The sequence below is a fragment of the Dermacentor albipictus genome, chromosome 4, assembly GCF_038994185.2.
Source record: "Dermacentor albipictus isolate Rhodes 1998 colony chromosome 4, USDA_Dalb.pri_finalv2, whole genome shotgun sequence".
Lineage (NCBI taxonomy): Eukaryota > Metazoa > Arthropoda > Arachnida > Ixodida > Ixodidae > Dermacentor > Dermacentor albipictus.
Genome location: NC_091824.1, coordinates 95,672,026 through 95,688,508, shown reverse-complemented (window position 1 = coordinate 95,688,508; position 16,483 = coordinate 95,672,026). Strand labels below are relative to the sequence as shown.

At 49.0% G+C, this 16,483-nt stretch overlaps 2 protein-coding genes across 7 annotated transcripts in view; one reads left to right on the top strand and one right to left on the bottom strand.

Annotated features, from left to right (window-relative positions):
• The window catches only part of LOC135911412 (beta-1,3-galactosyltransferase 5-like), a 302,140-nt gene that overhangs the window by 256,588 nt on the left and 29,069 nt on the right, over positions 1 to 16,483 (top strand). The window lies entirely within an intron of this gene.
• LOC135911411 (acetylcholinesterase-1-like) overlaps positions 11,323 to 16,483 on the bottom strand; it is a 35,912-nt gene continuing 30,751 nt past the window's right edge. For 4 of the 6 annotated variants that reach the window (XM_065443685.2, XM_065443684.2, XM_065443686.2 and 1 more), the window contains 2 exons: positions 12,565 to 14,059; positions 11,323 to 11,687 (listed from right to left, as the gene is read on the bottom strand). In XM_065443685.2, coding sequence (XP_065299757.1) covers positions 11,411 to 11,687; positions 12,565 to 14,057 — 1,770 coding nt within the window. In that variant the 5' untranslated portion in view covers positions 14,058 to 14,059 and the 3' untranslated portion in view covers positions 11,323 to 11,410. Of the gene's footprint in view, positions 11,688 to 12,564; positions 14,060 to 14,823; positions 14,972 to 15,065; positions 15,123 to 16,483 lie in introns of those variants that run through there. The other 2 variants (XM_065443681.1, XM_065443687.1) reach the window with 2 other exon arrangements.

The following is a 16,483-nucleotide window of genomic DNA, read 5'->3' as shown; positions in this document are numbered from 1 at the left end:
TCAAAGACCACAAAGAAAGAGAGAGAGAGAGAGAAGCGGATTAGCAATTCAGCGAAGTGGAAAGCGGGGCTAGTTGGCATGGTTCCGGAAGTGTATGACAGCGCGACAGTCCAAACACGCAAGAAAGAAAACGACGGGATGAGCGCTAACTTCGAGATGAAACTTTAATGTCAAACCCATGCGATATACACACATCTCAGAGTGTGCGCAGAAAGAGCCTGTATGAAAAAAAAGATGTATGTATATGCATGGGTTTGACATTAAAGTGTCATTTGAAAGTCAGATCTCGTCCCATGGTTTCCTTTTCTCGACGCTTCGTTTGTCACGCAGTCATATACCAACCGTTAGCCACTGTCTTCCAATAGAGACACTACGCCCACTCGCATGAAGGGAATAGAAATTAAAGAAAAAAATAGGGTGATGGTAATCCCACGATGGCTGTCGATGGTAATGCAATTAGCATTCCAGCAATGTAACGGCACACCGTATTTCTGAAGTCACGTTTATTTAACAGGTTTAGTGGTTATTTTGAGGCTTTCGTTTCTCCGGATATATGCGACATACCGTGGTATCATCCCACTTTACTATGTCACTCGCTTGCTAAGGTAATTTGCTTGCCCATGAGCATGGCGCAATGACGACGACTGTATGACATTGATGCAGTGATGGCGATGGAAGGACGTAGATAGAATAACAAAAGCCATATGACGACGATGACATGACGACAATAAGATAAAACGGCTGAAATATATAGGCAAAGAATCCTAATCGCATTAATGTAGAAACAGGAAGGAAATAAAGAAATTAAAGGAAAGATAAGGGGAAAAAACAGAAGCGCAGGGAAGTTATATAATGTAATGACAGGCTGCCTACCCTGTTTTGGGATAAGGGCACAAAGAAATAAAAGATGATGTAGGAGAGTTGAATATAAAATAAAGCTGCCGCATCTCGCAGGGAAGAATCCCGGAATGTTGGTGTCAACTGCCCTCATCACAGAGGATCTTAAACGCTTTGCTCTGCTTCTTGAGGACATTCGCACAGATTGAAACATTTTGAAAGTTCTTGCCTGCTGTATTGCGCGTAGGTAGGCAATTTCTTTATCACACTTGCAGTAGCTTCGGAGTATGTTACGGACACTAAGCTAAGAAGCTTCTTTTTCTTAACCGCGATAGGTCCGATGGACTCGCTACCGTGGTCGTTTTTATGCCGGCCGGTGTCGTCCCTGAAATTCCTAAATTATTTACGAAGAATCACAAGGAATGAAGTTTCTCATTCTGCCACGAGGACTCGCACTTACGACCGGAACATTGGCAGTCCAGGATTCTACCTCCGCCACTCTACCGATGCTACAGATGTGGAGAACACTAATCCTTCAGAGAGCGCGATTGGGATATGAGATTTTGCATAATTCTAGAGCGCCATAGTAGGGCTTTACTGAAAGCCGTGCCTATCGTTTATTAATTTGTAGGCGCGCCAACAAATTACTGCGGCATGCTCCCGTCGTACCACAGAATCGACATGGATTCGACCTCGTCGCCACGATCGCAAACGGAAGGTTCGATGACGCACGCATGCAAAAACGGCCAGACACAAGCGGCCGTCATTGGAGTCCAAGACCCCTGACCGTAATTCACATATCAGATTGATTCTATTACCGCAGGCGAGCTGTATCTTAGTTTAGAGGGCACAGCTAGCACAGGCTCGCCCAACATGTTTAACTCGTCTGCTTGCCTGAGCGCCGTCGGAGCCGCGTGACAATATGGCACCCGTGATTTTTAGATGCTATGGTGTTAGGCTGCTGAGCACGAGGTAGCGGGATCGAATCCCGGCCACGGCGGCCGCATTTCGATGGGGGCGAAATGCGAAAACGCCCGTGTACTTAGATTTAGGTGCACGCTAAAGAACCCCAGGTGGTCAAAATTTCCGGAGTCCTCCACTACGGCGTGCCTCATAATCAGAAAGTGGTTTTGGCACGTAAAACCCCATAATTTTTTTTTTATTTTAGATGTAGTCGCAAATTTGTTACGTGCAACTCGTGTTAGACTACATTCCTTACAACTTCGTTGCTCCGACATTATTCAAGGCCGTGCCTGGAAAAAGAAAAAAAGAAAGAAAAAGGGAAAAAAGAAGCAGCGTGAAATAGAGGGGAACGGGGAGCGCTGGGGGTACGAAATACGCAGTAAGCGTAAGGTGTGTAAGTGAAGCAAACCGGCGCCGCTTTGAAGACTCTTTAATGGGCGCTGGCCGTGCACCAGAAGGAAGAGGCGGCCTTTAGCAAGACGCTTCACGTGCTCTGGAACTCTCCAGGGGCGAGGTATCGGCAGGGCGATCACGTTCGGCGCTGCGGCTAAGAGCGAGAAAAGTGCGCCCGCCTGCTACCGCCATCGCCGGTCGCTGCTGTTGTTGAAGTTGCAGAAACCAGATCGCAGCCGAAGCATAGTGTTTGCTTCTTTGGCGGCTGCCTCCTCTTGGTTGCTCCACTCGCTTTGTCGACAGTGGCGCTGCCATTGCCCGCAATGGCAAAGCGTGCGGTCGCACTCTGGAAAGCTCCGTACGCGAACGATTGGTGCAGTCTTTCAAGCACTTTTCGCGTCACTCTGGTCTCCACAAAACACCTTTAGGTCAAGTGCAGAGGTTCTGGGCAGAGCTTCTAGACGGACAACGTCTAGGTCGGATCTGCCAAGGGAACTCATAGTGGCCGGTTTAGAGTCAAGCATATTTATAACAAAGTGTTTGAGACATCGAAAATTCTTCGTTGCACAGTTCACTTCGTGGTAAAGGTCGCACCTCGTGCTGTTCCCAATCGGAGAGGCTAAGCACGTTCAACAACAACAAAAATTTAATATAACATGAGTTCAAGAGACAATGAAATCAGTCGCTATTTTTCTTTTTTTTTTCACACTTCGTCTGACAGAATGCGCAACTGAAGCCAACCCTATTGCACCAAAGTTGGCAGCACGCTCTGCTGCGAAACGCAGGTACCACGAATGCTGCTATCACACCCCTTGCCATCGAAATGGTTTCCTTTACAAGATCTTCATCACTGTTGCGTTCATTCCTTTACACCCTAGATGCATTGGAAGGCGTCGTCGGTCGTCAGTTACTAGCACATAATCACGTCGTCATCAACTGCGACGTGCTCCTCAGCTGTCACACCCACTGGTGCGTTAAAAGAAGCAGTGAACGAGTTGAGCAATTGTTGGAGCAGTGCAGCAGGACCATACTTATGACATCGGTACACCCGTCAAGTGCATTGCTAGGGCTGCCGTTAGCGCTAGCGCAAAGTGCACCTTGGCGACGTCTGCGGAGGCCAGCCGCTAGCAGCACCACTACGTGGTGCTCGTTGTAAATAAACGCATCAAACATCGAAGATGCATAAATTTCTTCGTTGTACATACAACCTTTTCGTTGTGGTCTTCGTTGTAGGTGCGTTCACAATACATATGAAAGATATGTGGTCTAGACTGAATCATTCCTTTGTTATATAGATTGTTTCGCTGTAGAGGCATTAGCTGCAGAGGCGTCGAACTGTATATTTCCACTGATCGAGTTCCTATGGCCTAGCCTATATAATAGACTATGAAAACAGGTCATGCTACCCCTAGCTAGATTGGTTCTGGCGTCCTTTGCACCCCCTTTTTTTCTTGCTCTATACACTTGCACTTTCCCATCGCGCAGGGTACCTACCAAAACTACTTATGATTAACGTTCCCACCTTTACATACATTGTTTACAGCGAGAGCTGTAAACAATGTTTTGTTTACAATTTAGAGAGCGTCAAAAAGATGGGGCTACCGGCACCGTCGCCACAGGACGCCATACGGAGCCTTCAGAGTGCAACAGAATGCCTTAGTGAACACAGTGAAGGGCTGTGCTACTTCTATTGACTGTATAATAACATATCGCACATTTGAAGCAAAGCATTGCTTTGTACACCTGAAGAAATATTCTCCAACGCTATTACATATCAGCGTAACGTGCAATACCAATAAGGCCAAACACGAGTTCACGTGTTGTGCGGTTTTGAGCGTTCGCGGGTTTTATTTTTATTTTTCAGATTAGGCAGTTCAGCTTCTAAAAACAGTTGTTTAGCTTCGATATGAATTCGTTATTAGTAGTTACGAGCACGAGTGAGGTCGGAACAATTAACTGTCACATTTACACTTCTGATGTTGCCTCACTCGAAGATTTCGTGTCAGAAAATGCGTATTTTCTTGACTTGGGAGATGACTGGTCAAGACTCGTACGTACGAGTTATCGCAGTGTACTACTGTGCGAGCAGTCATGATGATAAAGCGACACCGATGGTGAACATATTTAGATAGTTTCACTGCAAATTTTGCTACGATCACGTAAAACATAGTGGAAGAGACTGCAGTTTTGTTAAAGCGCTAAACCGATACACTTCGGGAGCAATATTTCATTCACTTGTCTCTTTTCTTGATACGAATAACGGATTCTGTGACCCTTAAGCTGATATTACAATAGCGTAGCTAAGTGGGCAGACCTTGATGTATATATTGATGGGAGTGCTCGCTGCTTATACATCTCCAGGGATTATGCTTGCTTCAGCTTGTATGTTAAAAAACCAATGGTTAAGATAGGCAGCTTGAAAACAACACAAATACATTCTTAAGGGCACTAAGAAAATGTTGCTCGCACAGTAATTTACTAAGGTCGCTTCATTGGTGAATGCACACACTTGGACCTGCAGTATGGATGGAAACAACTTTATTTTAAGTCCGGCAAAGGTATTCACTCGCAATTGTAAGGCGAAAATATGGCCGAAAATATTGTAAGGCGAAATATATATATATATATATATATATATATATATATATTGTTGCGGGAAGAAAGCAGGCCCACGAGTGTAAAATAACTTATATTTACAAATGATGGATATGGCGTTCAGGCAACCGCCAGACTTCGTCTTTCTCTAGTCCAACTCAACGTCTTCCTTCACTTCACCGTAACATCACCCTCCCGGTGGGGGAGCTCCGTCCCGGTGCAAGTTAAACAGCCTCACTTATTGGGGGGACATAGGGCTTGAGCCTGGTGACGTGAACAACATCACTGGTTAAGTTGGGAGGCACGGAAGGCTGACCGAGTGGGGCGATCTCGTAGGTCACGTCGGACAGTTGGCGTAAGATCTGGTACGGACCAGAAAAACGGGACAGTAATTTTTCCGACAAGCCGACACGACGTGAAGGCGTCCAGAGAAGGACAAGGGAACCAGGTGAAAAATGGTGGTCTCGGTGCCGAAGGTCGTAGCGTCGCTTTTGAGAAGCTTGCGAGACTGTGAGGCGATGACGGGCGACATCTCGGGCCTGGGCGGCTAAGTCAATAGCCTCGCGAGCGTAAGCAGTGCTGGGTGACTGTACTGCGGAAGGTAGCAATGTGTCAAAAGGCAAGGTGGGGTCGCGGCCGTACAAAAGGAAAAATGGTGAAAATCCGGCAGTGTCGTGACGGGACGAGTTGTATGCGAAAGTGACGTATGGTAAAGCGACGTCCCAGTCGCGGTGATCGTTGGAGACGTACATGGCGAGCATTTCAGTGAGTGTGCGGTTGAGTCGCTCGGTGAGGCCGTTCGTTTGAGGGTGGTACGCGGTAGCAATCCGATGTTCTGTAGAACAGGAGCGGAGCAGATCATCAACGACCTTCGATAGAAAGTAGCGGCCGCGATCCGTCAGCAACTGGCGAGGGGCGCCGTGGTGCAGGATGACGTCTTTTAGTAAGAAGTCGGCGACATCTGTAGCGCAGCTGGTTGGCAGGGCTCGTGCGATGGCATATCTAGTGGCATAATCGGTTGCTACAGCAATCCATTTGTTTCCTTTGATGGAAATTGGAAACGGACCAAGGAGGTCGAGGCCCACACGGAAGAAGGGCTCTGTAGGTATATCAATGGGTTGAAGCAAACCAGCGGGAGGCATAGCAGGCGTCTTCCGGCGCTGACACAGGTCGCAAGAAGCGACATAACGACGCACAGAGCGATAAATGCCAGGCCAGAAGAAGCGGCGCCGCAGGTGGTCGTAAGTACGAGTGACGCCCAGATGTCCAGCAGTAGGAGCGTCATGAAGTTGCTGGAGCACGGTGAGTCGAAGGTGCTTGGGGACGACTAGGAGGAGCTCCGGGCCGTCAGGACGAACGCTACGACGGTATAAAGTTCCATCGCGCAAGGTGAACATCCGAAGGGACGAGTCATTGGGCGAGGAGCTTAGGCGGTCCATAAGTGTTCGAAGAACAGGATCCTTGCGCTGCTCGTCGCCAATGTGGAGGAAGCCGGAGAGGGACAGAATACTGATGTCCGAGTCTGCATCGGTATCGTCCGGTTGATCCACGGGATTGCGGGACAGGCAGTCAGCGTCTTTATGCAGGCGTCCTGACTTATATATAATAGAAAATGTATATTCTTGTAGGCGCAATGCCCAACGTGCAAGTCGTCCAGTTGGGTCCTTCAAAGAGGAGAGCCAGCAGAGGGCGTGATGGTCGGTGACAACGCAGAAGCTCCGACCGAAAAGGTACGGGCGAAATTTCGCGACCGCCCATACGAGCGCGAGACATTCTCTCTCAGTAATGGAGTAATTTCGCTCGGGCGTGGAAAGGCGGCGGCTAGCGTAAGCGATGACACGGTCTTGGCCCTGTTGACGCTGAGCGAGGACAGCGCCGATGCCATGACCACTCGCGTCAGTTCGTACTTCAGTGGGCGCAGAAGGGTCAAAGTGGGAGAGAATCGGGGAAGTGGTAAGCCGCTCAATCAGGGTAGAGAAGGCTTTCTCCTGTAGCGGTCCCCAAGAGAAAGAGGCGTCTTTCTTAAGAAGGTCAGTGAGAGGGTGAGCGATGTCCGCAAAATTTTTCACAAATCGCCGAAAATAAGAGCATAAGCCCAGAAAACTACGGACATCGTTCGTTGAACAAGGTACAGGAAAATTTCGCACGGCGTGAACTTTCTGTGGATCAGGTTGGATTCCGGCGGCGTTGACGAGATGACCAAGCATGTTAATTTCACGGCGACCGAAATGGCACTTGGAGGAGTTTAGCTGAAGGCCAGCCCTGCGAAACACGGAGAGTATGGTTGTGAGGCGCCGCAGGTGGCTCTCAAAGTTCGGCGAAAACACAATCACATCGTCGAGGTAACACAGGCATGTAGACCACTTCAAGCCGCGCAAGAGAGAGTCCATCATGCGCTCGAATGTAGCTGGCGCATTGCATAATCCAAAGGGCATGACTTTAAATTGGTACAGACCGTCCGGTGTGACAAAGGCGGTTTTCTCGCGGTCCATCTCATCGACGCTAATCTGCCAGTAGCCGGAGCGGAGGTCAATTGATGAAAAGTATTGGGATCCGTGAAGGCAGTCAAGAGCGTCATCAATGCGAGGCAAGGGATAAACATCCTTCTTTGTTATCCGGTTGAGGTGACGGTAGTCAACGCAGAAGCGCCACGAGTTATCTTTTTTCTTTACTAAGACAACCGGTGATGCCCACGGGCTACTGGAGGGTTCAATGATGTCCTTGTCCATCATCCTGTCTACTTCTTTCTGTATGATGGCCCTTTCTGTTGCCGAGACACGATATGGCCGCCTATGAATGGGGCTGGCGTCACCGGTGTTGATGCGATGCGTGACAACAGATGTCTGGCCAAGTGGACGGTCGTCCAAATCAAAGATGTCCCGATAAGATGACAGGAGATGACGAAGAGCTGTTGTTTGCTCGGAAGGAAGGTCGGGGGCGATCATCTTAGAAACATCGTCCGCAGGCGTCGAGTACGAAGGAGTGGATGACAAAGGTCCGTTCGTACTGAGGAAGGATTCGGAGGTCAAAAAAGAAATCTGAAATTCTTCCAAAGGAGTGATATGCGCTATGGCGATACCGTGTGGCAAAACATGTGACGAGAACCCAAAATTGAGGATGGGCACGCGAGCGCAGTTTTCGCGGATCCGAATTAAGGTGCTCGGTAGGGCAATATTACGCGACAAAACCACGTCAGTAAGCGGCGACAGGACGTACTCGCCATCAGGTACGGGAGGACAGGGCGTCAGCAGGACATTTGTAGCAGCCTGTGGAGACAGCCTTGCAAATTCAGCAGCACATAAGCGGTGTGGAGCACAAGTGGTTGCGTCGGCAGGAAGCGGCAGGTCCAACTGTACAACACCTGCGGAGCAGTCAATTTGGGCAGAGTGTTTCGAAAGGAAGTCGAGGCCGAGAATTAGGTCGTGTGGGCAGTGTTCAAGGACGATAAATAGAACAACGGCATAATGGCCCCCAATGGTCACACGTGCTGTGCACATTCCAAGGACAGGTGACGTACTCCCATCGGCGACTCGCACGGTGCACGGTACGGCGGGGGTCAGAACCTTTTTGAGCCGGCGGCGGAGAGCAGCGCTCATAACTGAAAGCTGCGCTCCTGTATCAACGAGAGATCTAACAGGAACGCCATCGACTTCAATGTCCAGCAGGTTTCCACATGTAGGCAGGGTCAATAGAGGATTTGTGGGCCGGGTCGGAGTTGCAGCTTCACCTCCGGGAGCTGCACCGCCTAGTTTCCCGAAGCGAAGCGACCGGTTGCAGAAGGGGACGAAGAGCGGTGAACGAGAGGCGAACGGGACCTACGACCTTGCGGAGACGGGGATCGGCTGGATCTTGATGGAGCACTGTCGGCGTTGATGTTCCTAGTCGGCGTATAGGGCGAGAAAGTGCGATTGTCGGGTACTTGGCTGTAGTGACTCGGAGACGACCACTGAGGAGGCGACGACCAGTGGTTGCGGCAATGACGGGCGATGTGTCCAATACCGGAACAATTAAAACAGATGGGTTTATCATCCGCTGTGCGCCATTCAGCTGGGTTGCGACGGAGTGGTGGAAAGCTTTGCGTCCGGGAGCGAGCGGTCGGAGAAATTTGGTAGGTGTTGGTATGGCGGACTGAGCAGAGAGATGGAATGCCCAAACTTGCTATTTCCTCCCGAACGACCGCTTGTATAAGGGAGATAGCGGGTACGCTTTCCCGACAGTCTGAACGAACGGGAGCCGGGGCCATGGCCTCAAGCTCACGGCGAACGATGCGCGTTATTTCTTCCGGTCCTGCGGGCTGAACGAACCGCGGCGGGTCTTCGCAAGAAGATGTCGCGGCGGTATTGGGCAACCGGTCGAAAGTTTGAGTGACGCGGCGACCCTTCGCTTGTTCGAAGCGCCGGCACTCCTTAATAATTGCATCCACAGTGGCACAATCCTTACACATCAAGAGATTGAAGGCATCGTCTGCAATACCTTTCAATATATGGCCAATCTTGTCTGCCTCGGTCATGTTGTCATCAGCCTTGCGACAGAGGGCCAGCACATCCTGTATGTACACGACATAGGATTCTGTGGACGTCTGAGCGCGGCACGCAAGTTCTTTTTTAGCTGCCAGCTGACGACCGACAGGTCTGCCGAACAGGTCTCGCATTTTTTCTTTGCAAACATCCCAGCTCGTTAGGTCAGCTTCATGTGTGTCATACCATTGCTTCGCAGTTCCCTTCAGATAAAATATTACGTTTGCAAGCATCATTGTAGGATCCCACCTGTTGTTGTCGCACACTCGCTCGTACATCGTAAGCCAGTCCTCGACGTCGACGTTGTCCGTGCCACAAAATGTTCCCGGGTCCCGTGGGTGAGTGAGGATGACCGTGGGCACGGGCTGCCGAGGCGTTGTCGCTTGTGTCGGTTGATTTGCCATTGTGGCAGCAGGTAGATGACGTCCGCTGCGAAGTTCCGTGGTGGTACCCCGCACCTTCCACCAAAATGTTGCGGGAAGAAAGCAGGCCCACGAGTGTAAAATAACTTATATTTACAAATGATGGATATGGCGTTCAGGCAACCGCCAGACTTCGTCTTTCTCTAGTCCAACTCAACGTCTTCCTTCACTTCACCGTAACAATATATATATATATATATATAATTCAATGAGAAGTTCTGTAGGTCCGGTGCATAAGTAGATTTAGAAACGAAGGTGCACACTTACGAAAATTGCATCTTTAATGTTTGTAACGTTTCGGCCGTGGCACGGCCTTCGTCAGATATATATATATATATATATATATATATATATATATATATATATGTGTGTGTGTGTGTGTGTGTGTGTGTGTGTGTGTGTGTGTGTGTGTGTGTGTGTGTGTGTTGGCAACAAAGAAGAAAATTTGGGCACGGAAATACGGCATCGGCTGCTGCTTGATCGCGGTATTTAATGTATTAGTGTGGTTTGTAACCTTGCACTGTTAGGCAGCGACGTTCTCTAAGTGTTTCCAACATTTTCATGGCACAAATGCTCCAAACTTTGAATCCTAAATACCCAAGAGACGTGGTACCATGGACAGACAACGCTGGGACCGCTTTAATACATGTGCACGCATGTTTCAAACTTGGAAGTTTTACTTGCAAGAAACCCGTCTTTGTCAATTCTAGAAGTAATGTATTTATGGCCTACGCAATAGATTTTTATTTAAAGATCGGAAAGCAAAGACAAACATGCGGCGCCAACATGGGCGTTCTTGTTCAGAAGCCCTTTTCAATTTTTCATTCCGAGACAAGTTACAGAAAAGCACAGGAATCCCCTAAAGCCAACATAAAGACAGGTAAGAATCGTGGTTATGCAAAAGGGCGTTAGGCTCTCGGTTCTTGTGTCGTCTAAATCTGTTTTAGAAGTCGCCTGGAGACCACAGCACTTTTACCGCCTATAGATTCTTAGGAATCCTCCCTCTCGGAGGTATCATAACACGGCTGAGAACCTTGTGACACAACTATGAGACTTGTCAAAATAATTGTATCAAACACTCGCTGTAACAGTTCCTCTAGTCCCATCTAAATAATCATGTACTTAAGTTGTCGTTCATGCATAAGCTTACGAACGGACTACTTTTTGGAACCACAGAATATATTTCCTCACAGAAGCCTGCCAGGCTAACTGCGAAATTTTCAGGCGCGAAACTAAGGGTTATAAAAAAATTAATACGCTAAAATATTTGTGCCACCATGTAATCGGGCGTCTTCATATGCAAGCGCTTCTCAATGCACCCAATATAGTACCCTGCAGTTTCCTTGGTTTATCTATGGAACTGCCATCGTGGTTACGTAGTGGCTGTAGCGTTCTACTTCTGAGCCCGAAGTCGTTGGTTCGATACCCTGCCACGGCAGCCATATTATGATGGGGGCGAAATAAAATCTGCCCGTGTACTTTACGTAGCCCTTAAATAACCACCTGAAGTCAAAGTTAATCTGGACGCCTACAATACGGCGTACCTCGGGCCCACAGCGTTGCCTTGGGACGTTAAATCTATCAGTCAATCAGTCTTTCAGGGTCTATCAATGGGCTTTACATCTATGGAATTTTTTATTCTGTTGGCAGAAAGACACCGCTCACCGGCGTCCGCATGGTCCGTCATAGAAACTTATTGCTGTACGATTTCACCCTCATCCAGAATTTGCTTATCTTCGACACGACGCTGTCGACAAACCACATCACTTTTCCCGGATAGTTCTCGAGAGCTCGTGCACCGGCGGAGTCTAGCTGCGGGTACTTCAAGTGCCGCTTCCAGTACTGGCACTGGTCTCGGCGCAGCTGCGAGCCCGTCGTGTGTCGCCGGGGCCGCAGAGACAGATATGTGCCGTTGCTCCTTTGAAACTCGTCCCAGCGCGTGTCTTGAGTGCTTGGGTTCCTGAAAAGCGGCACAACGAAGGACGCCATCCTTGTCAACGGGCACAGTGTGATGTCACGAGAATGACGACGCGAGCGCGGGAAGGAGGGGTCCCCGATACCACCGATAACGAGGAAACGGGCAAGCATGAAGAAGCCAACAAAAGCGAGGTAAGATTGTATTTCTATTTTTTTTTCTGTTGGTGCTGATGCTTTTTTTTTTGCCTTCTGCATACAACGCTTCATACCACAGAGTCTAGAGGGCGCGCTGTCTAACCCACATCCTGTTGCGCATGGCCACGCGCTGTTTACATTGTGTCTGTTCGCTGCCTTCGATGAAGAAGCCGAGACACCAGGTAATCATGAGTACAAGAGTAGAGCCATTGAATGCTACCGTAAAGAAACTGACAAAGAATAAAATAAGAGTTCGCTGGAGGAGACGGAAGCGTTCCGCTGGCGAAGTGCTCATGGCGTGAATGCATCCCTTACATTGAATAAATTGTGAGGCGCGTGGAGAAAGAGAGCAGCACCGACCACTTAGAGGAGAATGCCTAATCGCCTGGAGCATGACACGAGTGAAAGGACTAAATTTGTTACCTGTACATTAAATTGGCCATTTGACAGCAATTGGCAAGCCAGAAAAGAGTAACTGGGAAAAAGGGTATAGGGTCCACAAAGAACAAATTACTGTTCTGCGGATTAGTCTTTTTTTTTTGTCTACTGAACGTGCAGCCACGGGCAAGGAACCTTCCAGAGATGTTTTACAATTTCCTAATTACGGTTTGTTACAATGTCTCTCATTACTATGCGCGAGGTGTGAGTGAAAGCAGGACGTTTCTATCAGCAAGGGCTACTTCGCTCGTAGGGATCGAGCGTAAAGATTTTCCAGACGCACTCACCCTGTCTTGGCGAAGGTGACCCACATGTCGATGATGTTCTCGGAGAATCGTGCCTCCTCCTCCGTGTAGTGCGCGGGCAGCCTGAAGGGCATGCCGAAGACGTACTGCACTTCGTCGCTATGCGGAACGCCCATCCAGGGGCCCCAGATGCTGGCCTCGGTGCGGTGCTCGAAGGAGTAGTAGAACACTGGGTTACCGTGCCTCGCGTACGTGTGGGCGAAGTGCACCGACGGGCAGATGAAGAACAGGTCGCCCACAATATCAATTAGCCGCCCACGCAGAAGCTCGTCCTCGCTAATTGCATCGGCGCCATCTTGAGCGTCTAAGTACACGTCGAATAAGTCGTCAGGCACCGGCGTGTGCAAAGCGTGCAGCAGGACTCGGGCCACTTTCTGCGTGTCCTCCCGCGAGACAGGTTGCGTCGTCTTGAGAGGATAGAGGTGCGGAAAGCCGAGAAAGAGGAAGAGCGATCCTTCGTCTGCGTTGGTTCCGATCAGGAGCTCGCCGTCTTGGAACTGGCCCCTTTCGATCTGCACCAAGTGGGATTTGGGCATGAATTCATCGCCATGCACGGGCCTCATGCTGATGATCTTGCCTCGCGAGAAGGCGATGTGCGCGCGCAGGATCTCATCGGCGCTCTTGGACCGCAGGCATCGTACCACTAATTCCGGGCGAGAGAGTAGGTCCTCGTCTATGCTGTTCGCGCAGCCGAGGGTGCTGGCGAAGTCGTTCGAGACCCGTATGGCTTCCTCCGTGGTGCTCATGAAGGTGGCGGAGTAGAGGCTCCCACTCTGCAGGATGGCCCGCTTGAACAGCCCACGGCTCAGGGGAGACAGGAGGTGCAGGTTGGCCGAGATGGCTCCAGCGCTGACTCCGAAGAGAGTCACTTGGTCGGGATCACCACCGAAGTTGCGAATGTTGTCGTGCACCCAACGCAACGCGAGCAGCTGGTCGTGGAGAGCCATATTGCCAGGGGCGTCCTCTGTGTCTGCAGTGAAGAAGCCGAATGCGCCGAGCCGGTAGTTCATCGCGACCACTACCACGTCACCCAGGGCGGCAATCACGGAGCCATTGTTGTAACTATGGCTGGCCGATCCCATTATGAATGCACCACCGTGCAGCCATACCATTACAGGCCTCCTAGAGGAGTCTGTTCGAGGAGTCCACAGGTTGAGGTAGAGGCAGTCTTCGCTGTGCCGGCTCTCGTCCTCGAAGCCGGCGCTGAGAAACACATTCTCGAGTTGCATGCACGAATAAGGCATTGTCGTCGCGTCCCACACATCTTTCCAAGGCAAAGCTGGCACAGGCTTTCGGAATCGAAGTTCGCCCGTCGGTGGCTGAGCGTACGGAATGCCGAGAAAACCGAACGCCGTCTTGTCTTTCACGGAAATTGGAATGCCGCGCACCAATCCGCAAGTGGTGTTGACGACGTGCGACGACGCTGCCGAGATCACGATCACGGCCAGGAGCGCCACTGTAGGAAGCCTGTTCATTGCTGAAGAAAAAAAAATATATTAGAGCTCTGTACTGCTTCTAAAGTTGTTTTGATTTGACGCCGTTTTCAAGGTGTATTGCGGACCCATCTCTTAAACACTGATAAGAGACTCGCATGCCCGCTTTAATGCTTGTGTATTTATCTTCAAAGTGTATTAGCTTGTGTATTAGCTTCAAAGTTTCAATGTTTGTAGCAGTTGCGCCAATGGCATGACTCATTGAATACCTTTGCAGAGAATCAAATTTCTCCTCTCGTACTGATGGCAACATCCCTTTTGGACAAGCATTTGGTTCATTGGGTCAAGTTCTGGGACGCATTTGTCTCTAAGGTTTGCAGACACTTGAGAAACGAGTACGCAGAAAGTGATAAGTCTATCTTTGTCGCAGTGACCGATGAAGCTATCCGCAGCGAACGTACAACGGGAACACTGGCACACGTTAACCCTGAAATGCACCTCCATCATTTATGCTGTGACGTTACTTCCTGTTGATTAAAGGAGTGGTAACAAAGCAAAGGGTTTATTGCATTAATTTATTCACGCTGTCATTGGCAAGATGACCAAGCTTGCCATGCCTGTCATTCAAAACTGATGCTATTCTTTTGCTGGAGGCATGCTTTCGGACATAAGAAGCTATCTTTCACCACGATATTTTCTCAGTGAACCGTTTCATACTTAGCCTAGTCACGCACTTGTCTTTAATTTGATCACGATGTACACCTACAAAAGTATTGGATGCCCTAACTTTCTAGGATTCTCTCCTTACCTGAAAACACCAAAGCGTCGTAACACCCTACAACGTACTCTAGAAGCCTTGACACCAAAGTAACAGCCGTCGATACGGTATAATAAAGTTCTTTGCAGGGTTAGTAGTTGTTCTTTGGTTCACAATACCATGCAAGTATAAGCATAGTGCCAAAAGTATAAAATGCTGCAAAACGTGCTGCGCACCTCGCTATAAAGAATAGAACAGGGGGGGGGAGGGGGGGGGCACATAAAAACGTTTACCTCTTTGTAACCCTCCTGCACGTGGCCGCATCCCTTCCTCTGTCGGCAAATACACTGATCCAGATGTTAGGTGTCGTCAAAGGTTCTCTCTGGGAGCTGCTGATAACGTATATGATTTGTTTGCGGATAGATAGCGTCTCTCATTCTTATCGCGGAGACTCATGCTGTACAAGCACCTGTTATCAGTGCTTGCATTTGCGTAAAGGCCGACCTGCTCATTTGTAGTTGCATGGCGTGAAGAAGGAAGATGGTGAAAATTATCTCTTTGGGTGTCAGCACCGTCTTACTCCAGCGATCTCACGACTCGCTTCCGTAAATTGAAAACAGGCTTCATGAAAGCCTGCTGTGACAACGGCCGTTCAAGTTGTAAGGTCTGCTGGGGCACACTAATTATCTAAAGCGTACACATTTGCCTCGTCGGATCGTCATCATATGTCTCCTCAGAAGCACCATAAAACTAAGCAGAAGCATCTTCGCAAATGGTAGTGTCTAATACTGCACTCAGAAGTTATAAATTAGACAATAAATTATTAAATTCTCTAAAAGGCATATCTCTACGTCCACCGCCCCCATCAATTTGGTCCATTCGTTTTTTTCGAGGCGCTTCTTTTTGTTGTGTTAGGCGATCGTCACCGAAACATCCAAAACTTAGCCTACAGTTTTTATCCCTCTACTTTATTCGGTACACAGTCCTTGTACCTATAGCTTCGTTATATTAATTTTGATGACAATTATGAGAATAATTCAGTAATAACAATACAACATCCCCGCACCTCCACCAATATGTTACGGGGATGGTGGGAGTATAGACCGTTTTATTGTGGGCGCTGCCATTTTTCGATCACAGCCGCCTCTATCGTCCGGCGACATGCCGTGGTATGCGGGATCGCGCTGGAGGGTGGATGGCGAACGTGCTGTTTATGACGAGTGGCAAGTTTTCGCGCTTTCCCGAAAGGTGTCAACAACTTTTTTGGATTGGGAAACTTCTTAGAATTTCGTCGCTAAGGCTTTAGCTTCGATATAGCCGCAATATAGAACGGTGGCGGGCCTAGAGGCACTCCCGCAGCTCTGTCCACGATCGAAATAGGAGGCAAGTCTGAACATTGTCGATACGTAACGCATACATCTAACGTGTTAATATTATATGTCTAGTCTTGAACTTCGTTTAGGTATCACTCAGGTGAAAACAAGCAGAGGTGTGTCCGTGTGTCATGCGGTGTGTCACACGAGCTTACAGCCCAATCCAGATAACTGCGAAGCTCCGAGGAGACAGCTTCCGTGCTCCTATAATTTCCACAGAACGAGTTTCTAAACATTTTTACCTGAGTATCGGACATCAACCATTACAAAGTAAAGAACCGTAAGATAATTCGGTCGAAAGAGCTGTTAACTTGTACAAAATGATCTGCCGTGAATAT